We start from the raw sequence: 22,610 nt of genomic DNA, 5'->3' as shown, positions 1-22,610 counted from the left end.
GGTGACATTTGCAGTGGCATTGACTATAGTAGCTGTACACTCTTACAAAGCTCACTGGCAGGGCTGAGTCATTGGATACCTGAAAGTGGTCTTAGGACCTGGGTACTGGGTGTTCCCCTTTGTGCTCATGTCACATTTCCAGAGGAGTAAGGACTTCATTTTGATTAGGTTTGAAAGGGAAGAATTTTCTGTGGGGAGGAGCTACTGTGCAGAGGTAGAAGTCATGCACTGAGGCAAAGTGTGATTCAGGGTGTGTGTCAGCAGCTACTGAAGTTGAATAAATTCCTCCTGAAAGGGGAAATAGAATCTTAGTAGCGTGATCTCAAAACAGCTACATCTTTCCATCAAAGAAGTATTTAGGCAGCAAAGTGAGTAAGGAATAATGTATATCATATTCATTACCCCTAGGCATGCGAGACATCCTGCACCTTTTCCCATACAAGTTCCTCTGGCTCCTTGCCTCTCTCAGGGTATTGTAGCCAAAGCAAAGGAAATTGAAACCATCTTTTCTTGTGGGAGTTTTTATATTCTCATTATTTGAACGTGGATTGTGTAGCAGGAGGCGCAGGAGAGGCGCTTGTGGTTCTGGTGTTGGCAAATTTTAAATCTTTGGGGCTGTCTGATGGAAGCACAGCATGGCAACACTGAATGCAAACCTCTGCTCACTGGATATGATTGTAAAGGGTGTGTACTCTAGCTCTATTCTCTCAGAGAAATGTGCCACTCAAAATATCTTGCTCTCTTTCTGCAGGAAAAACTTCAGACCAGATCTAAGTAACAAGCCAGCAGTTAGAGGTAATTGGTGCACAAAGACATACACTGTTCTGAGGCAAGGTATTATGAGGATTTTCTGTGCAGGAACTGTTACTACCAGAACTAGTCAGTATTTTCTTCCTTGCAGAAGAGCCACACATGTGCCAAGTGTTTGGATGCAGCAGAGTTAGTCACCATTGGCAGATACAGGCTATGGACAAGAGCTTGTGCTGATGCGCATTCTCACCTGCGCCTCACCACGTGGAGGCACATCTGTGGCAGCTCTGCACACAGAGGGAGTCAGTAACGAGCTCACTGCTCTCCTGGGATGCACAAACAAACTTTGTTTTTTCCTCCAGCCTCAGCTGCCAGATTCAGCTGTGTAGCTTGGTAGAGCTGAAGTGATGTAGAGCTTAGTAGAGCTTAGTAGTGATGACAGGATAATTAATTCAGCTAATGGAAGCAGAGACGAAGGAAAGAAATTTTAAATGTGCTTTTCTAACCTGGCTTCTTCTGGCTATTTTGAGGAAATATGAAGGAGAAAACAATCTTGCTGATTATTTTTTCGTTTGTTTTCACATGGTCATCCTTCTTTTCTTCTCCCAGATTCAAATCTCTTCTGCTGTGCCTTGCTTTTGAGACCCTAGCTGACTCCCCCCATCAGCATGAGTTGGCCATTTCCATCACTTCTATTTAAAGGAAGTGAATAGATCTAATATGCAGTGTCTAAGATTGAAATCTGTCCCAGAAAATAGTGAAAATTTACATATTTATTTTTGCAGGTGACATTTGTAATGTATTAAAATCTCTCAGAGTCAAGCTGAAAATGCAGATCTGTAACTTTGCATGCCCCAGGGGAAATATTAGCCAATCTGATGCAATGCTAATAAATCATAATTGTTATTATTGTGCTTTGGATGTGTTGTAATAAAGCCACAATATTGTTTTATTGGGGAAAAAAATCAACTCCCAAATGTATGATTTCATTTCTGTACAGTATTATTTCTGTAATTAAAATTCAAACTTATATGAGGTTGTCCTCTGAGGATTTCACAGATACTAATTAAATAAGGTCTTATTCAGCAGTCTCTATCCATATAAGTAGTCCTGTTGGCTTCCCATCTGCAAGGAATTTTGGACTGTTCTCTGAAGTTAATGCATTTGATTATTTCCACTTCACTAATGTAGAAAATGATACACAGAGGAGTTAAATGATTTACTCAAGACAAAAGGGAGAGCTAATGGTATCTGAAAATAGATCTTCTGAAGCAGAGTCCCGTGCTTTTATTGGAAAATGTTGCATCAGCATTCATAGCAGCTTCAAATACATCAAGGGTGCACAGAGTTTTGCAAGGAAGCCCAGAAACGTGGGAGGGAAGGGAGCTGCAGTGTGCCTGCTGGGAGTGGCATGGGGAACCACCTGCAATGTTCACAGCCCATGGAACCTCAAGCCCCAATGTCTTTTCATAATCAAACAGGCCATCCTGGAAAACCAGACACCTTTGCCTTTGCAAAGCATGAATCTGCATCACAGTATCAGCAATTTTTCTTGAGTTCAGATCAAGGGTGAGAGACTGCCAAAAAGCAAGCAGAAGGGTTAAATGTGGGAGATGCTCATGGTTTTAAGCCAAGGCTAGTTACAATCTTGAAATAGCATCAAGGAAAAAAAGCATTGGGTGTTGTTTAAAAGTCACAGAGGGTTGGCTGACATCTTGTCAAGGGTGTAAGAGTTTCTCACACTCTTGGTGATGATATTCAGGGCTCCTTTTGTCTGTCACTGTAACTGCTGAATGACTTTAACTTTGGACAGAACAGTTCCAGCACTAGTTATGAGGGGCAGATTGTTTTTCAGACAGCAGGGAAGGAAGATGTATCATGTACTCACCATGATATCATGCTGGAGCAAGATGGCTTCAGGACCAAGCATGGAGAGGGAATGATGCTGGTCCTGAAAGACTCTAAAAACAAAGCAGATGAGTTGAAAGGAATCATATATTAGTGGATAATATAGTCTTGCTACGTTTTTCCCTTCAGGATTGCTCTTGCTAAGCCTTAGATGGGGGTGTTTGTGCATTGACAGGGTGCCTTCAGTGAACCTGAGCATCCACAAGGTACTCAGAAAGGATTCCAGACCCACTTCCATCTAGGCTTTATTCTCGGTGTGTGCAGTGTTTTGCCATGGGAATGAGTGAAAGAGGAGCTGAAGGAAAATGCATAGGCATAACTTTGATATCCTGTTATGGTTTCCCTTCATTCATTGTATTAGCTGGACAAACCCATGGAAACCTTCCCAAAGTGAGCACATTATTCCCATGATCCAGACTATCCAAGGGTCAGTTCTCCTATATGTGCCTGACTCTTTTCTTCTAACGCATCCCTGGAGCAGTGCTATCTCCTCCTTGGCCAGCTTGCCTTCTTCAGGATGTGGGGAAGATGGGTACCACTTCACATTTATGGCCTTGAGGACTCTGAGAGAGTCTGTTGTTCACATTTAGGTGCTATGAGAGCAGTCTTTTTCTACTAGTAAGCTCTTACAAATACTACTTGGAACAGGTTCACAAGTGCTGTTGTCATCTTTTGGAATCCTGAAGTCTCCAACTTGCAGCCTTAAAAACATATGAACAACTCCAAGACATCAGTAAATGCCCAGTAATGTTTGGTTGTTTTGTTTAAAAAGCATCAGCTAAAACAAAAGTAAATGGAGGTCACTTCTCTCCAAGCAAATAAAACTCTCCAGGACAGCATATCTTACTTGAAAATTATATGGCAATTTTTTTTTTCTTCTTTAGGTTCCAGAAACATATCCATATATGGTCTACTTGTCAGGGACAATAAATAATGATGTAATAGAAAGGTCAGCTTTGTGTCATTTAGCTCCAGGATGTTGATGAAGTGAAGTTCTTCAGATAATGCAACAAAGAAGAACTTCAGGATTGGTACAAGTTTCTGCTGTGCATCTTCAAACAGGAAATCTGAGATTGGGAGCAACTTATATTTTGGCTTGTATTCGCTGATCATGGGGTGATCCAGAAATAAACTCCAGGCTTCAAAGTGAGTGTGTTTCAAAGCTGTCCTGCAGTTGATCGAAACATCCAGGCAAAGCAGGGAGACAAATACCAGCGAGGATTTTCTGAATTAAGACTTAACCAAGGAGATAACCCATTTCAACACAATTATTACCCTTTTATTTCAGAACAAAAAGGTAATGCAAATATGCATGTTTTGAACTTATTTAGTACTTTCAATCTCTCAGTTCATTATGTCTATGCAAATATTTATTCCTACAGCAGTTTGTAACCTAACACTCTAACAGTCTTGGGAGCTTTGTGATTTGCTTTTGTTTGTTTTGGTCTTTGATATTTTTTTCAAATATGCCATAAAACACTGTCTGTTAAACAGAACAGTAACTCTGTCATTTCCTTATTTTTCTTTTACTCGCAGGTGGTGCCTGTATCTTTGTCCCTAGAATATCTTGCTCAGAAATAAATTCTGTAGCTACAACATACTAAGGTAGAATGTAGCATGCAAGGCACAGTGTGAAAGAGAAAAATTACATCAGCAAATAATTGCTTTAATTTTTAAATTTCTAGTTGGCTTGACATGAAGATAATATTGTGCTAATTTATGTGTTAATTAATATGTTCTGAGGAGAAATAAAAGCTTGCAGGTATATGATTTCCAGTGAAGAATTTGTGCAGAATCGTGATTTGGTGGCATCAGGGCATATGCCATACTGATAGGTGACCTGTTTTGACAGCTGGGGCTGAACATGGGGATTTGTTTGCTCAGAGGATTCCTTCGGGAAGCCTGGCTTTGCTCCTTCAGCACTGGGCTAGAACTTGAGTGGTTTGCATAAACTGTCACTACAAAGGATCCTTGCCTGTTGCCGCAGCAGGGCAGCGTGAGGTGTCATCCTTCTGATGTCTCAGCTCCGGCAGAGCTAATAGGCACTGAAATCTTTCTGGTTTTAAAAAAAATTATTTGCTTCCTTGTAACAGCTATCCAATATAATACCCTTGGAAAACTGCAAAGGTTTATCAGGAAACTGATCTGAAATGCAGCAAAAATGCAAGCACTTTACGTGCTGCAAGTCGGTCTGGTTTCCATTGCCCACGGAGGATCTGTCCTGAAAGGTGCCACAGTAAGAACTGAAGTAAGGCTCAGTTTGCTGGGAAGACATCCAGCCTCTTTGCCTTCCCCATGTGTGCTCCTGCTGCTTTCAGAAGTAAAGACTAACACGTGGAAAGGCAAACACGGATCTGCAGAAGCAGGAGCACAATCATTCCTCGCAGAAGGCAAAATTATGAAGCTGCTCCTCTTCTCTCTCTCTTTTGCAGCCTCCAAAGGCTTGGTTATGTTTTCACAAATGTGGTTTATTGCACCCTGAGCCATAAATAACAAGGTTCTGTATTCAGTTACAAGCTGACTGGAATAAACTCAGCGCAAAGGCAGGCACAGTCTGGCTCTGTTCCCTTAATGACCTTGTCACTTATCTGCCATGCTTCTCTGACACAAATGAGTAATTCTGTTAATTCTGCTGCCTGGGATCTATTGGGGGGGGGTGGGGGCAGGCAGCCTCACTGCCAATGGCTCCAAGCACTGGGGGGGGGGGGGGGGGGGGCAGGCAGCCTCGCTAAGCTTTTCTTTAAAGAAGTGCTATCAACGGGGACCAGTTGTTTCAAATGCTAATGGTATTGAATTGCACGGTTCTGCATGTTCAAAGCCAGCCGTAATCCTTGTTTATTTATGTTGCATCAGGGATCAGAGACCCATTCTCCTAAGCACTATGTTGACAGAGCTTGTAGTCCGAACATAATAGCAACCTAATTGTGTTTGTCTCTGGCTTTTGCCATCATGTAGGTGATTACTAGTAGTCCCCCTTGTGAGCAGTACCTTTGGTTTCAGAGATCTACCAGGCACAGCTGCTCATCAACGCAGGTTAGGAGGTCAAAGCATGGTCCTTGCACAAGTATTTTATTTTCAACATTACCTTCTGGTCGCTGGATGCATCTAAGTTGCCTCTGTATGGCACAGGCCTGATTACACACCTGAATTAACAAACTTTCACTGAAATCAGGATGGCAAAATTAATATCAGGATCAGACGCTATGTGGAAATGGTGGTAAGTTTAGATTCCAGAAGATCTTGCCAGACTGACTTATTAAATGGCAGCACAGACAGCAGAATTCCAAGACATGTCTCTGCCAAGAGAGATCACTGGTGAAGCCATCAAACCTGAAAGGAACCCAGGTTCTGCTGTCCCAGTAGATGCTGTGTGCTACCTGCTTGTGAAGATGGCCTCTTGGGCTGCCAGAGAAATGCAGAGTAGAGCCAAATGTTAAAACATTCCCCCAAAACCTGAAGTTAGGATGAAGAATAGACACATCATTTAACTTTTAAATCTAATTCCAATACTTTAAACCTACAGTAAACTGGTGTAGAGCAAGGAAATATTCAAGCTGCACTTAGAAAGACCACTTTGGCCAGATCTTATAATCCAGACTTGTTCAAATATTTCTAGCAACAAAGATTGATTTTTTTTTTTTTCACACCTTCAATACAGAAGGTGGAAAATATTTAGCTTATAGCACATTAGCCTAGTGAGCTTTTATAAGTCTGTGGTTGGCAGTTCACTGATGGCCTCAGATGGGGTAAACTTAGCCCTGCTGTGTCAGCTGAGCCAGGCCACTGCCAGGTGATGCCACTGAGTTTGGCCTCAAGGAAAGAAGGGTAAACTGAATTAGGCTGTGGTGCATTAGCCTCCAGCTAAGGGCATGTGCTCACCCTGTTATTGCAGCTCAGCTGTCTCACTGCAGCTTCTTCCAGACATAACTCAGACCAGTGCCCCTGTCCTGTTGTCCTGCAGCTTCAAACAAAAGCATCCTCAGGTGGAAGGGGAGGGTGGTGGCTCTGCTGTGTTCTGCTCTGCAGGGAGATGTAGGGAAGAGGCATGACCCCAGACTCCTGCCAAACTCAGTCAGCACACAGGCAAACTGCACACACACACTTGTCTGAGCAAGTGGAGACAGCAGGGACAGCTTCAAGCCCAACTAGAACAGTCTCTGCAGGGGCTCAGGGCAGCCAAGGCTGTCCCTGGCTCTCAGTAAGGACCCAAAAGCTCCTGCAGCCCAGGATGTGACCCCCACACCTTCATCGTGTTTGTGCAGTGCGATGGGCAGAACAGAAAGCTTTCTCTATTTTGAGCCCTACGAAGTTTCTCCCTGCAGGATGAGTCAGTGATGGGAGCTGCAGCCAACACTGTTGTTTCTGCACTCTATGGAACTCTTGTCAAAATATTTAGATTAGCGAGGCTCACCAACACGCAGGAGAGGTTCTCCCTTTTCTCTGCGAGTCGGTTGAACCCAGTTAACCCCTACAAAGGATAAGAGGATGAAATAGGAGTGATTCCCACAAATCTAAAATCTTCCCTTTTGCTCCCTTTGCCTTAAGAATATGTGAAACAAAAGGAGAGAGGGGAAGAAGGTCCAGAAGTGGTCTTTACACCTGGATCCATTTGGGAGGTAGTGAAGCAGCTATCAGTTAGCTGCTCTGTGCCAGGCTGGGGAGCTATGTTGGCAGGGGTGTCCTGTACAGTACCTAAAGCCCAGGCTCCCACAGAAGGCACTGCAACACCAGCTCAGATCAGCAGTGATGGATTCACTGCCATCAGAATGATGGCAATGGGACTGGGAGGATACAGAGGAGGGATCTGTGTCCCAGCCTGCACTGGAGCAGGCTGCCCTCAGAGGGGAGCAGTTTCATCTCCATTCTTGCCTTCTCCAAGGATTCATTGTGCATCACCTCCATTAGGAGCTTAAGATCAGATCCTGCCCTCCCTGCTGACGGCTTTGTTTAGGTTTCTGAGTCACCACTGGGGCCAGGTCCCTACATTCAGGCATTGCACTGCTGGATGCTGCAGACGACTGCTGGATGTTCCTGCCAGCTCCAGCCGGTGGTTCCACACATCTGCAGCTCACCAGGCACCACGTGAGTTCCTAGGCTAGACTGTGGGAGTACTGCCCAGCGTGCCAGGGGCTGAGCAAGCCCAACAGCAGCAGAGCATCTGGACAAACAAAGCTGTGTCATGGTTCCTAGCCAGCTGCTGGCTGGAGAGCAGCCAAAGGCAGGTACTGGAGCAGCGGGGGCACAGGGAGGCTGCCAGCAGGGTGATGTCTGGGCTTGGATCTTTGGGACAGCAAGGGTCATAGCAGAGCTGAGGCACCAACTGGAAAAAGGAAGCAACAGCAGTCGTGAGAGGTCTTGCTTAAAAGAAAGGGAAAAAAACCCCGAGAAATTTTTAAAAACCCACCAAAACTGGGTTGCATTATTTACAGCAATTGAAGGTTTTATTTTGGCATTTTTCATGGCTGTAAAATACATCCTTTGTTGTTGAAAGTCAAAATGTCAGTCTGAAATCTGCTGGGCTTCCCTTTAACCTGGAGTCTTCCCACTTTTTCTGGAGTGGGCTTAGAGCCTGAAGTGGGAAATGTCACCATGTCTGAAGTAAAAAGCCTAAATCCAAGATTTTAAGTTACTTGATTGATTCAAGTTCTTACAATTTCTTCAAACTATATTTGGGGAGCTGCCATTTCCTCCAGGTCAGGACTGTCTCTTGGCTGTGCACACAGCAGCAAGGGAGGCAACAGCAGGGCACTTTCCTGCTGCTGTGAGGCTTGTGGCCTGCTGGACCCCTCTGGTTTGAGTGTGAGTGTCCAGGAAATCAGGCTGAGCTGGGTGCTTGGTGGAGAGAGCAGCTGTGCAGGGCAAGGGAGCTGACAGCTGCCCTGAGGCTCCTGCTGAGGCAGCTCCTGAGCAGTGGGAAGTGGGGTGCTCTGCTGTCCCCACGTTCATGGCTCTACTGGCTGGCCCAGAGCAGCAGGAGCTGATCCTGGGCAGAGCAGGGCTGTGAGGAGCTGAAGGCCAGCCCTGCTGTGGCACTGATGGGACAGGGTGGGGACAGGCAGCTTTCCTGGTAGCTCCCCTGCTGCACTCAGTCAGCCCCTCACCTCCCTGCCCCTGGGGAACATGTGCCCACAGTCCTCTCCTGCTGGGTCCCTGTCCTCTCCTGTCATGTCCCTGTCCACCTGAGCAGCTCGTTCCTGTTGCTCCTTACCCCAGTGCCCCCCATTATTTTACACAGTTCTTGCTCAGCCCTTATAAAATCAAACCTATTCTGCACTGGCTGATATTTTCTTATAAGAGGTAAGCTTTTCCACCTCCTCCCATAAAATAAATCCTTGGCTCTTGTACACTGATGGCCAGAGTGCTCTCTGGCATCCAAATGAGATCCTGCTAGAGCACTGTGCCGTTCAGAGTATCAGTACTTCCCTATCACTGCTGGAAATTCTGCGGTATTTTGAATTGTCTTTGCCTTTTAGAGTCCTGCAGTGGTGGTTCACAGTCATTCTGTGATTGCTGAGTGTGCCCAATGTTTCTCACTCATGACCTTGAATTTTGTTCTGTGAAAAAGTGAAAAATCAGAAGTGAAACAGACCAGTGTGGTGTTGCTCTCCTCACTGAGTGAAACAAAGTCACTTCAAAGCATAGCTTTGTATGCTGCTTGAAGATCTCCAGATAAGGTGGAAAAAATTACAAGTCTTCTCTGCACTTCATGGTGGAGAACCTGTCCTTACGGAAAAACCCAGCAAAGAGAAAACCTCTTCCCTCAATTTCCTTCAATTACAGCAAGAAATAAAACCATCAAAAAGATACATCCATTGGTCTTCTCCTAAATAAAATTAAAAAATTTGTCTCTTTAATCTTAAGGGGATTTCCTTTACCTATTTTTCTCTTGAGATGTGGTAACTAGAATAAGCAGATAAAAACTTGCCTTGTTTGCAACAACTCCCCCTTTTTTAAACACCAGCTAAACCAGTTATTTCTGTGTAATTGAAAGGAGTTAGTTCACTAAGTTTACATGCAGATTTTAGCTGATAATGTGAAGGATTTCTGGTGAAGGATTTCTGAAGGGTTTTCTGGTCATCCTAATTAAGAGGCAGACCCAAATGACAGTACAAGATAGTTTTTTTCATTTTCCAGATTTTGATGATCACAATTTTCTTTTTACAGGAAAGCAAAGAATTACAGAAATGGCTACGACAGCAGCAAATACTCAAAGACAAACGATAGGCTGCGAGGAGTACAGTCTGTACAGCAGCCTGAGCGAAGATGAGCTTATAAAGATGGCCATCCAGCAGAGCTTGGAAGAGGAGCCGGCGGGTCAGCCAGTGGCCCAGAGCCCCCAGAAGTCGCTGGTGGCCCGTGCTGGTGACGTGGCCGCCCCAAGCCGTGCCAGCCCACACAACCCTCCCTACCGCATCTACCCCTGGCACAGGTAAGAGTGCCAGCCCCAGCGCTGCCCCAGAGAGCCCTGCCCGGGAGGGGAAAGCAGGCTCCCTGGCCGTGCACATGCTCTCTAATTAGCGCTCTCTAATTAGCGCTGCCAGGCGGCTCCTCTGAGAGTCTGTCATTAGTGTCAAAGCCGGAGCCTGCTATAAATCCAATGAGGTCAACAATCTACGTGCTCGCAGCGAGAGGAGGATTTGCTTGATGTTGTCTGTTTTAAGGAACAAATTAAAATGGGGCACAGCCACAAGCTGTCCTGAAGAATAGAAGCCCTCCCAAGGCCACCTGCTCTTTTCCCCCGCTGTATGCCAAGCTTAGGTTTTGTCAGAGAGGGAGCAAGGCATTTGTTATGAGAAAACATAAAAGAGGCACAAAAACCAGGTATATAAAACAGTGAGACCTGACTACCTGTTAAATACTTCAGTTTTTAAAGGATGTGATTATTTCAGATCAGTCTGACTTCAACCACTCTTAACCAAGAGCAACTCCAGACACCAAATTGTGGCAGCATCCCCCTCCCCTGCAATGCTGAGCTGTGGTCACAGAGACCTGCTGACAGTTTCACACCCAGACATTGTTGCCCTTTCATTTTATAAAAGGCAGATTTCTCAAGGGGGATGGGAATAGATTCCAAAGGCACCTCCAAAGCAAGAAAAAAATATCCTTTTAATATTTTAGGTTACTTTAGTTTTCCCTTTCTTAATAAACTGAGAGTTACTGAAGTTCTGTTCCTCCTCCCTTTTCGTAACCCCACCACCTCTGATGCCTTGCTCATTACTACCTGTGGTTGCTTGGTTTCCAAGGCTGGGAAGCTGGGGACAATTTGATGAGCAGCAAGCATGTGCATAGCTGTGAAATCAGGATGTTGAGTGGCCAGCAGCCCTGCTGCCACCAAAGGCTGTGGTTTCTCCCTGTGGTTACTGTGCACCTGTACAGCCAGCTCCCCTGTAGAGACCTGATGCAGGGCAGAATAAGAGCTTCCCTGGCCATTTGGTCCTGTCCTTGTTGAAGGTCCTTTGATACCTGCTCTTTTGGCAAAAAGCAGCATTAGCAGCTCTGTGCATTGTCTGTCCCGTCTCAGCCCAGCAGTGTCCGACCTCTCACTAGAGGGAAAACCTTTGGAGCTTGAAGCACCAAAACTGTAGCATTGCTGAACTCTTCTGCCACCTGGGAGAGCAGAGATGGAAACGGAGATGACATCCAGTGGCTCTGGGTCCTCCTCTGTCCCCACCTCTGACTTGTCTGCATGGCACTTTGGAGGTGATGAATGTCACCTCACCTCGCTTTGTGCCTGCTTCCTGTGTGGTGGTGGTAGGGTTAACCACACTGTTGTCTTATATGGTCATTTGAATCCCCTGACGCTTCCTCAGAGGGCCAAAAATAAACTCGAGCCGAGTGAGCAGCTGAATCCAGCGCAGAGCAAGCCGTGGCCATCTGCTTTTATTCAAAGCCCTGATCGGCAGGCTCGCTCTGTCTCTGTGGATGTGTGTCTCTGCTTCTGCCTCAGCATGACCTGTTTCTCCTACTCGGAGTATTTCTCCTTATTTCATTCATGTCATCGCCACTCCAGACTGGCGGCCCAGCAGACAGGCCGTGCTCAGCCATCCAGCTCGGGGGCAGCCTGGGGGGTCAGGCGAAGGTACGACAGCAGCCACTGCGGCACATCCCAGCCCGTGTAAGTGTCTCCCTCTCCCTCTCCTGCTTTCCCTGCTGCCAAAACAAGCCTTGCTACCCACTCTCTCCCTGAGACATGTCTTCTGGGTGGTGATGGTGCCTGGTGGGGGGAAATGTGGTGTTCATCTGGAGGAGGTCTCGCTGACACCTGCACCTCACCCTCGCTGCACTCCTGCTCTTCCTTCCAACCTCCCCGCTGCCCCAGGCCATGCCTGTGCTCTTGCAAGTGACCCACCTCAAATATCCCTTGTTCTCTTCTCCCTCTTCTTCTCTCTCCATCCCCCCAGTGCTCATGTCCTGGGGACTCTGGGTCTGTCACAAGTTCTGAGGTGACAAGGACAACAGGGAAGGGATGACTGCACTGTGGTTAATTTACAAAGGCTGGCTCACTTATCAACAGGATAGATGAGGCAGGCAGGTGCTGATAGTAACTGCACTGGTATTAAGTTCAGGGCTCAGCAATGGGGAAAAGTAGAGGGGAAATGTATCACAGTATATAAACAAGGCGAGAAAGTCCAGTCCTTCAAATAAGTGTTTTATAAATGCTCCCAAGATGCCATAGCTGTTCCCAGCCATACCTGCGCTGTCCAGTCACACAGAGGAGGGCTTATTTGTCCAAGGAGGAAACTGTCTTGAATGACTGATCCTCCTGGCCTTGTTTTGCTGTTGGCAGAAGCTGCAAATAAGCTTAGTTGAACACAGTCATGGATGAGAAAAGCAGACAGTGGCCTGAGCTCTGTCCCAGTGCCTGTGTGTAGTGGAAATGTGTGGACCATGACAGGTTTATTACAGCTCTCTGCAGTGCAGAATAGATACCTGCCCTTAGCTATCAGATGACAAGAGTAATGTGTTACAGGCAGCACTTCCCTGTGTCCTGCAGAAAAGAAACTCCCCACCTTTTCTATCTACCCAATACAAATTTTTTTAAATCCATCTTCCAAGTCCCTCCCTGGATGCAGGGACTACCTTTCCACCACTCTTTCTTCCTTTCACCTCTCACTCAGCTCTACAATCTCCCCTACCTTCCCCTGCATCCTGGCTGATTCAGGCTCTGTTCCTGGCCCTCAGCTGGCATTGCACTCCCTGACCTTGTGAAAACCTCTTTCTGCTACAACACAAAGCCTGCCTTATCCCTGTCACCTGCCAGCTTCCCTTGGCCACACTGAAATCACATCCTCTCACTAGGTGCTCTGCACTCCTTGCATGCCTTTTTTATGCAGTAGAATCCTTGAGAGCAGGCTATTCTTCTCCACCAGGTAGCTGCATAGAGTTCAGTGTACAAGAAGGCTGATAAACCAGCCCTCCTCTGCTGCCAGGTAGAGCAAAAATATAGCTGGGAAGTCCTAGGAGAGCATGATGGCATGACTGGCATTTTTATAGCCTTAGTCTCAGATCTAGGCAGTGATGATGTTTGGCTTCACCTGTGGAAGTGGTGTTCCTTCATCCTGCCTGCATCTCTCCAGGCTGCCAGGAAAAGGAGCTTCTTTAACCTTTCCATGCTCCACTGAACCTCTTTTTGAACACTCAGAATTGACCTCACCGTACATCTCATCTGCAAGGGGTATTTATTATCTTGCCCACTGGTCTTTGAAATGCAGTAACTCTTTTGAGTTGCCTATAAGGTTAAGATTTTCTCGTATCTTCAGACCTCCTCCATAGTTTTAATGCTTGTATTTTCTATAGCTGATGAAATCCAGGCAGCAGAATGTGGTGGGTTTTTGCAACAGCCAACTATAAGTCAGGCAGAAAACAAGGATTTCACATGGAGATTCATTAAACCTTCTGTTCTGATCTGGAATTTTCTTGGCTAAAGCATCTGCAGCCTGGTCCAGCAAACCCCCTCATCTTACTCAGAATCATTTAAGGTCAAGGAACCCAACAGAAGTTTGCCTCATTCAACATCTGAGGGCTTAAGCAGAACAGTAACTGATTCTTCACACATTTTTAACTCCAGCACAGATCCAAGGTGCCCTCCTGCTTTCCCTGAGGTCTCAGATAATGTGATTTACCTTGCATTTGCTGTGAGCCAGCCCATGCACAGACCCCTGTCATGGCCCACCTGGCATGCAGTAATTCATTAAGCACCAGTAATTATATCATGTGCCCAAATCGTGAGGTCACAGCCCTACATGCGTAACTTGAGCTTTTGTACAGAACAACAGATGGTCTCAGCAGCCTTGTGCCAGAGGTGTTGAAAGATGAAGATCCCCCACCTCCGCCTCCTCTCCCAGCCAAAAATGCCACTAGTTGCTGTCAACAAAATGCTCAAACACCTGTATAAAATCCATTATATGTACACAATTAGGAATCTTAGGTTTAGTCCCCAGGGTGCTGTGAGCAGTATGGAGATCCAGCCGTGTCCCTGGGACACCCGGCCAGCAGATATCAGAAGGTCAGTCCATTCCTCCCAGGAGGGCTGTGGCCAGGACAGCAGCTGCCTGTCCTAGCTGTTATCTTCTCAGGCAAAATGCCTGGCCTTGTGTCCCATATCTCTCCTCATTCCAGTGTTGCTATTTTTGTGACCCTACTGTCTTGAAATCACTGCTTCCAGCTATAGAGAAGGAGCAAGTGGCACCAAGTACTATTTCACCTGGGAAATGGTGTCTTTTCCCATTCTCTGTTGAGAACACCCGTTGCACTCCTGGCCCTGAATTTTTCCTCCAAAAACCAGCTTGGTGACTTCTTTCAATGCTAATATCAGTGTTTGTAGCATAGATTGTGTGCCTTTGGGCAAACTGAAATTAGTGAGCCCTGTGTGAGTTCCAGCCTGTGGTCTGGCCAGCCCTACAAGGCAATGGAGTTCAGTGCTGGTCCTGTAACTCCCACGAGGTGCAGAGGTTGCACTAGTATGCTGCTTTGTGAGGAATCCTGTGCTCACCTGCCCATATTTTTCTGTCTCTGATCTCATTCTTTTGTGGTATTTTAGACTTTCCTACAGTCTCTGCAGTTTCTGGTTGTTCCCATCATCACTAGCCTGTGTGACCTCCACCACATGCTGCATTCCTGCCCTGGCAATGCCAATAGACTGAGACATGCACCTCTCTCCCACATCTCTCTGTCTTCAGGACTGCAAGATTTTCTCTGTAGAGCTAGTTCAAACCACAAATGCTCCAGTGCTTTCTGCAACTTCTTGTTTTCTGTCTCTGAAACTATAGCCCACGTTCATTTTTTGCAAGTCCCCATTAGAACTGGTAAAGTGCTTCCTTCCTTCGTGCTGAATCTTAGTCATTTAGTGCCTCACAATAACAAAGCTGCGGGTGCCTTGTCCCAGCACAGCTCAGCTGGAGCCCAAGCAGATGCCAACACTGGAAGGCACAGCCCACCAGCATGCACAGAGCTGCTGCCCACCACGGGCAAGGGTCCTGCCTGCTTTGGCTGCAGGGTACGAGCTCCCAGCTCCCTGCCTCTGCCATGCTAGCAGCAGCCTCAGAAGGGGTGGAAGGAGGGTGGCAGGTCCTGCTCAGGTCCTGCTGACCTGGGGAAAAGGGCTGTCAGGCAGTGTTGGGACTCCTGCTGTGTGGGGCGACTCACAGGAGCTGTCACTTGCTCTGCAGTAGGATTGGTGTGCCCAGGTCAGCCCTGCTCTGCAAACACTCAGAGAGCTCAGAGAAATGGGTTGCTGCCTGGAGTGTGCGGAATGCATGCTTGGCAGAGGGATCTGGGTAGGTGGAATTTTTTCAATCCTCCCTGGATGGAGAAAGGAGAGCCAAGACCAACACCCCAATGTTCACATGCTCTAACCAGAGGTCTCCCTACTTCATAAGTGGACTGGCTAAATTCTGAAAACAGGACTGTGTGAGGAAATAAGAAGTACATTAAAAATACAAGAGTAAGACTTATTGATAATTTCTGTTAAAGCCACCTGCAAATCAAATCTAAAAATTTCTTCAAGGATGAGCAGGGGTAATTCTCTTCGATGGTGATCTGATTTAAAAGATCTCATTTGGAAGCACCGTGCCACAGTGTGGTGGGACAGCGTGGTGATAAAATTATCACAGTCATGGGCACTCCACAGTGTACAGAGCAATGTCAGGGACAGTCTTCCTCAACTCCCAACACCTAAAATATAAGTGTTTGTCTCAGACATTTGTTACACCTACCTAGTTCCCTTGCAATCTGAAGGGAGTGATCAGTACCTCCAGACAGTGATTCTTCTCATCTGCTGTCAGTAACAAAATTAGAGAAGATAAATTTTACCTTTACAGCCCCTATGGTGTCTCACTGTATGAACACGTGTTATATAGGCTGCAGGGGTTCACTCTTTTGGGCAAATAAAACAGTGATGTTGCTGCAGAAAGCTTCTCAGTAATGAAGGAAGCAATAACCAAGTTTTAATCTTGTTTTAAAGAGAAATTGACCCTGTAGTGGCAGCAATCAGGGATGGAGATGAAAAAGCAGTAAGCAACATGATGAAATCAGGAAAAAACCTTTCTGTACCTAATAAGGATGGCTGGATACCCCTCCATGAAGCTGCATACTATGGCCAAGTGGGCTGCCTGAGCCTGTTGCAAAAAGGTCAGTGAAGTTAAAACTAAGTAATTACAAAAGGGAAAAGAAGAACATGAATAAACTAAAAGGCCAAATTAGCAGTATTTCAATCCTCACCTGGGACTGTATATGAAGCTTCTTTCCAACCTCCCTGCCTGTATACTAATTTAATCTTCTCTTGGAAAGTAGGTTTCCAGACTGAAGCCTCTAAAAGTTAGGATATTTGGGAGAAAGTGATATGGGATATATTCTGCCAAGGCCTGGATTTCTGATGCTCAGGCCTTGAAGCTGAGCTGTCACCTGTTGTGAGCTGCTTGGCTGCTCCAGGCTGACAGGAATAACCTTACATTCCCCTGGGGGGAGATCCAACCCAGCATCTCTTTGCTGGTGCCTGAGGTTAATTACTGTAGTTTGTTTTCAAACTTCAGGTGAAGAAGTTGCTCAACAACTTTCTGCATCACTAGTGGCCAAAGCTGAACATTTTAATTTAAACTGAAGACAGGTTTCACCTGAGTTATAGTAACATTATAGTGTATTCCTAACTTACACTGCTTGTGGAAATGAATAAATGATAAAAACTGAAACCCTCAAGGATTTAGAAGGGTGGTGGTGCTGCAGATACTTGTGCACTCCATGCCACAATGACTCTGGGCTCACCATTCCTCCACAGCATACCCAGGCACCATCGACCAGCGCACCCTCAATGAGGAGACAGCTCTCTACCTGGCCACCAGCCGGGGCAACCTGGACTGCCTGCTCACCCTGCTGCAGGCTGGGGCTGAGCCCGACATCTCCAACAAGGCCAGAGAAACGCCGCTCTACAAAGGTGAGGAGCTGCTCTTCCAGGGATGCCGAGCTCTGCTGGCACCACCAAGGCAGAACTGCAGGATCTCCTGTGATGAGGTGCTGAAAGTCAGTGATGAGCTCTGGTTTTCTACTTCCCTGTGGTAGTCCTCTATCTCCTGTGCCTGACCTGCCATGCCATGGCCTTTTATCCCATCCTGTCTGTGTAGACAGGAACAGCAGCTGTCCTGCAGGCTGCAGGCTGTGATGGGGTGCTGAGGGTGAGGGGCACTCTCAGTGGGGCCCAAAGCACAGGCTGTCTGCACAATGTCCCAAACTTACAGAAAGCTGGCCAGTGAAGGACTATGTATGCTCTGCTGAACAGTAGGGCCTAAATAGCTGTTAGATGTGCAAGAGATGTACAACGTGGGGAGGGTTCCTCACACAGTAACTGTAGACATGCCAGTGATTCATATACTGTGGGGGTCAGGCCAGGCTGTGTGCTATAGGAGAGTCATAAAATTATAAACAGTTCAGCAAGGTAGATAAAGTATTTAACACAGACATATTATTTGCTGCTGGTTGGAGAGAACACTTTCTTCTTTTAGCAGACTAGCAATATATCCATGATATCACACTCAGAGGAGACCTCTCACACCTTCATGTCCAACCTCCTTTGCTCCTGCCATGACAGTTTTTAGCACTCTAAAACATTAAAAACATATATTACACATTAAAACTTGTAATCTTGCCTCCAACTTTGGATGCCTAGCATTAGAGCTGCTTTTAAAATGCTTTTGTTTTAAAATTCTGACTTTTAGTTGACATGGGAAAGGCTGTTCAGCTGTGCCTTAAAGACTCAGTAATGGTTGTAGTAGTAGTAGTGCTCATAGTAATAATAATCACAACAACAATGATATGAAAACACCCTTTAGCCAGAGAACTGTTACTAAGAATGGGCTAGCTTTGATGCAGTATCTTCTATACTATCCTCCAACAACAACAAAAAAGAGTTAAAAAAGAACGTCATAACAAAATAGTCATCATAACATATGTAAGCAAATTAAATTATATGTAAGCAAATTAAACTCTGCTGAGCTATGTATAGATAATTACAGAAATGTCTAATTACATAGTTGCTTTCAGTATATGAGTGACAACTGTTTATGGGGGAGAACACCATGGAGCTATTGCAAGTGAAGAATCAGAACTAAAACATGGGACCTCTGTGAGAACAAGACACTATTATTTCAAGGGAAAAACTAATTGCTATGAAATGTGCTTCTCTTCTGTACATTTTACAACAGATGCCAATTGGGTTTTTTCAAAGTAGCTACCATCCTATGTACCTTTATGTTGGAGTCCTACCATTAACATGCAAGGGAGGCCCCAAGATTTGGGATTCAAAAAACTATGGGCAAATTGGTAGAATAAAAATCAACAAAATGCTATTAGTTATTAAGAAACGATATTTATCTCAGGATGGTCATGAACTATAAATTGAACTATAAATTGAGAAAGTGCTACTGACTCACACAGCTGCTGGTTTGAGCTTTCTATATTTTCTTGTCTACGTGAAGCTTTATCTGCAGTCTACAGCAGTAAGATAAAGAGTCATTTTGCACAGAATTTGGAAAGAAAGTGTTCAGGTCACATAATTTCTGCAACATATTTGTTCTTCATAAATTACTTCCTGCTCCTTATCACCTCACTGTGTCCCTGTGGTTTCCTGTTGGTACAAAGGTGCTGGGCTGGATTCCCCCAGTACCAGACTTGACACAAGCCCTGCACAGGACACTTAGCCAGGTCCAGTTGAAGACTGGCTTCACTGTCACATCCTTTCTGAGCCTCAGACAATGTCACTTGGCAGCAGCCTTTGCTCTCACGTAGACCTAAATGGATCTTTGGTCTTACTATGACCTACTCGTATGATATTGCCTTGGGCTGCTTGAAACAGAAAAACAACACCCAGAATATTTTCAAAATCCTGTCCTAGTGTCTTCCCTTTTTTCTAAAACAGCTTGTGAGCGCAAGAATGCAGAGGCTGCAAGGCTCCTGGTGCAGTACAATGCAGACACCAACCATCGCTGCAATCGAGGATGGACCGCTCTCCATGAGGCTGTCTCCCGAAATGACCTGGAGATCATGGATATCCTTGTGAAAGGGGGTGCCAAGATTGAGTCAGCAAATGCCTACGGGATCACTTCTTTATTTGTGGCAGCTGAGAGTGGGCAGCTGGAAGCTTTGAGATACCTTGCAAGATGTGGTGAGTACAGCTTACATGCATCAATTCATTTAATTCTTAATAATTCAGAGTTTCCCAGTAATTCTCCCTGGCTCAGTTTTTCTGTCCCTGGAGGCCAAGCCTAGCCTGCAGAGGCACTAAGACCCTGTTGCTCCTGAAGGTGGAACTGGGTATGGTCTTTCACAGAGCATGGTTTAGACACATGTGCTTCTTCAGCATTCATTCATGGTCACCTGCTTTGAGAAGTCATGTGGTGCTGTCTGGCTGCATTTCCTAACAACTTTCTAAACCCATGCTGCTGCACACATGTAGCTCAAAATCCAGTCAGTCATAAAAGGCAGCTGCAGGTGGTAATAGATGGCAGAAGTTGAACTTCAGCCAACCCCTTCTGCTACAAATATGTGCAGTGATGGGCAAGGTTAACTGTCCTCATAATTTATCATCTGAAAATAGATAAAGTACTGCTGTAGAGTTTATGGGTTTATATCAAATAGAAGCAGACTCACTCTCCCTATGTGTAAATGTTCAAACACATAAACAGAGTGAATTTTAATCTAATTGACACAAAACCTATCTTTTACTGCTCCAGTCATGTAAAACAGCTTTACAATAAGCACAATGCACTTCATACTATTCTGAAGCATATTTTATTTTCACAGTGGACTAATGTCTTCAATGCAGGTAAGACTTGGGTCCTGCACTTGCAAAACAAGAGTTTACCAGTAATGTAGATAAGAAAACGTTTTGAAAAAATTAGTATTATTAAGAAAGGTATGAGATTTGGGAAACGAAAAATGTATTCTGCTGCCCAGCTAGTCTTGTCATAGAGTTTTGTATGACCAGTTAGTTCATCATGATGCCTATGACTTAAGAAACTAAGCCAGAATGTGATTTGTGTTTCAAATTAGATAGATATTAAGATTTCCTTAAAGTTCAATTTTGAGGAAAATACACAAGAAAAATCCAATAAAACTGTCCAATTGTTTCAAGCCCTAAAAAGCTCTTCTGAGCATCCCAGGAATGATATCATTCATTGTTTATGATGAGCAATTTTCATCATAAAAAGGGTTTCTTTCTCATTAGGAACGTAGTCCTGTGTTATGTTTTGTCACAGTAATTCTGCTGATGTTTCCAGCTACAACATCTTCAAAGGGCCAAACACAACACAGATGTTTCAGCTTAGGGTGAGAGCCCAGGGAAATGTTCTCATTGGCAGGGAGTTTTCACGATCAAACAGAAGACTGATCAGGTTCTTTATTGGAGTTTAGAAGCAAAACTCCAGTGAACTGTCATTCTCATTTAGGATACACACAGAGCAGCCTTCCTGAGAATACCATGGTACAGTATATGACAGCCAAAATCCAGGCTTAAGGGCCTTAAATATCTACAGCAGAAAAAGCTAGATTCCATATTGTTTACGGCAAAACAGTATTGTCTTGGTTTATACTTTCATGTTATTTATTAAGCAAAGTATACATTAGAGCTCAAGAAATTACCAAATAGTCTAGCAGTTCATTGGTAATATTTCTCTTTTTTGTAGAAAACTTACCATTTGAAGGCTAACTCCAGCCCTCAGGAGGTGAAGAGATATGGCCTCAGGTGCTATTTTGAAATGTAATGTTCATTGATTAAGGCAGTCCCAAATAAAACCTTAGAACTAGTTGATCAGCACCATGCAGATGTCATTTCATAGCGTATTCTTTTAGCTTGGATACATACTAAAATTAAAAAGACGTATAAATACTATAAATCTGTGTAATACTTACAGTGTGACAATATAGAGTATAATCGATAAATATAAATAAATATACAGCATAAATAGATATCCATAGAATTTTGGAGAGCACCTATTGAGATAATCTAGTTCAAACTCCTGCTCAGGAAAAGTATATATACATAGTGTAAACACATAAATATTAATGGAATTGCTGTGTTTGAAGGAAAGGCCATGCCATATAAAGAACAGCCCATTTCAATTTTTTTTTTACTTTTGAGCTGAATAAAGCATGGATTCATGATTGAGACCTAATAATGCCACCCATGATAAACTGTCCCTCATAAAATTCCCCTCATATTACAAACCAATGTAAATCTATGATATAAAGGTGTATAACTGATATGACTGTGCCACCTGTGATATGACCATGTTCACATCCCCATCCAGCACATTTCATAGCTCCAGGGTAATGGAAATATAAGTGTTCACTCAAAGTATGTTCCTCCCATCTCATTTTAACCTTTTGGTGCTAAAAGGTTTTCTTCCTTCCTAGGTGCTGACATAAATACACAAGCCAGTGATAATGCCTCTGCTCTTTATGAAGCCTGTAAAAATGGACATGTGCCCATTGTGGAGTTTCTTTTGTCCCAAGGAGCAGATGCTAACAAAGCCAATAAGGATGGCCTGTTACCTCTTCACATAGCAGCCAAAAAAGGGATTTGCGAGTAAGTTTTAGGTAGTTTCATGGTTTCATCTTTTAGACAAGAATCCAAAGTCCTTACAAAAAGGAGAATGTAATGTCCCAGAACCAGTTCTGAGCAATGCAGACACCAGCTGACAAGTGGGCTTTCTGCTGGCAGAGCTCAGGCTGGACAGTTTGGAGGTTGGGATGGGATGGTGTGAGCAGGAATGTGGGGTGAAAGATTCCTTTCCTACCAAGACATCATCTATTACAGCTAAATGACATCAGGTATCTTGGAAGTGGATTAAACTGAAGTCCTCAAAATATTCTTAAAATATAATAGAAAAAGTATTGATGGGGAGTGTTAGTCCTTAATAGCATTTGCAGCATGGTTTGCAATAATTTTCCTACATTGTGATTCTTGTGCACAAGCAGAAGATGCTGGATTCATCTCTGGTGTGTTCAGGTTTTAATAGCAATAATTCAGTTGCTGACAGCAGGAAGTGGTTAAGTGAATCTCTAGGGCATTAGTGAGATTGTCACTAGAATATGTTATCCAGTTCTGATATCCTTCCTTTCAGAAACCTTTCAGGAAATTGTAAAGGCTTCAGAAAAGAAGGACAAGAATTTCTTATGGTCTGGAAAACATATTTTATTAGTGAGTGATCAAATAACTCTTATTAACAGATAAATTCCTAAAAAGATCCACTGCTTTCTTTCTGAAATTAAATGTGTTTGGGACAGAGTTCAGCATATTTTTTAAACAGGGAGGCAAGTAATTAGTGGAAAAAATAAGCAAAAATCAGGTAGAATTTCCAGTCCTCTGAAACAGAGATTTTTCTAGGAAAGTGACAAACTATATTCTATGACATAGAAGATGCTGTCTGGGGATGGGATGTTGCAGTGTCATGTAAGTAGTAACC

At 44.5% G+C, this 22,610-nt stretch overlaps 2 protein-coding genes across 4 annotated transcripts in view; one reads left to right on the top strand and one right to left on the bottom strand.

Moving 5' to 3' along the window:
• Nucleotides 1–365: 365 nt before the first annotated feature.
• On the bottom strand, nucleotides 366–3,771 carry LOC121337689. Its single transcript, XM_041407974.1, has 3 exons — nucleotides 3,506–3,771; nucleotides 2,639–2,711; nucleotides 366–2,327 (listed from the first exon to the last, which is right to left on the bottom strand). Exons 1-3 carry the CDS (start codon nucleotides 3,769–3,771, stop codon nucleotides 1,992–1,994), a joined length of 675 nt encoding a protein of 224 aa, XP_041263908.1. The 3' UTR covers nucleotides 366–1,991.
• A 42-nt stretch (nucleotides 3,772–3,813) lies between these two features.
• The window catches only part of ASB2 (ankyrin repeat and SOCS box containing 2), a 31,159-nt gene continuing 12,362 nt past the window's right edge, over nucleotides 3,814–22,610 (top strand). Inside the window, exons 1-8 of one of the 3 annotated variants that reach the window (XM_041407763.1) lie at nucleotides 3,818–3,955; nucleotides 4,195–4,263; nucleotides 9,823–10,087; nucleotides 11,669–11,773; nucleotides 16,121–16,287; nucleotides 16,931–17,086; nucleotides 19,064–19,309; nucleotides 21,559–21,730. In XM_041407763.1, the coding sequence (XP_041263697.1) occupies nucleotides 9,843–10,087; nucleotides 11,669–11,773; nucleotides 16,121–16,287; nucleotides 16,931–17,086; nucleotides 19,064–19,309; nucleotides 21,559–21,730 (1,091 nt within the window). In that variant the 5' untranslated portion in view covers nucleotides 3,818–3,955; nucleotides 4,195–4,263; nucleotides 9,823–9,842. Of the gene's footprint in view, nucleotides 3,956–4,194; nucleotides 4,264–9,822; nucleotides 10,088–11,668; nucleotides 11,774–16,120; nucleotides 16,288–16,930; nucleotides 17,087–19,063; nucleotides 19,310–21,558; nucleotides 21,731–22,610 lie in introns of all 3 variants that reach the window. The other 2 variants (XM_041407681.1, XM_041407847.1) reach the window with 2 other exon arrangements.

This window comes from Onychostruthus taczanowskii, unplaced genomic scaffold (assembly GCF_017590055.1).
Source record: "Onychostruthus taczanowskii isolate IOZ18803 unplaced genomic scaffold, ASM1759005v1 scaffold1, whole genome shotgun sequence".
NCBI classification, from domain to species: domain Eukaryota; kingdom Metazoa; phylum Chordata; class Aves; order Passeriformes; family Passeridae; genus Onychostruthus; species Onychostruthus taczanowskii.
The sequence above is the reverse complement of the archived record's forward strand: the minus strand, read 5'-3'. Positions and strand labels throughout refer to the sequence as shown.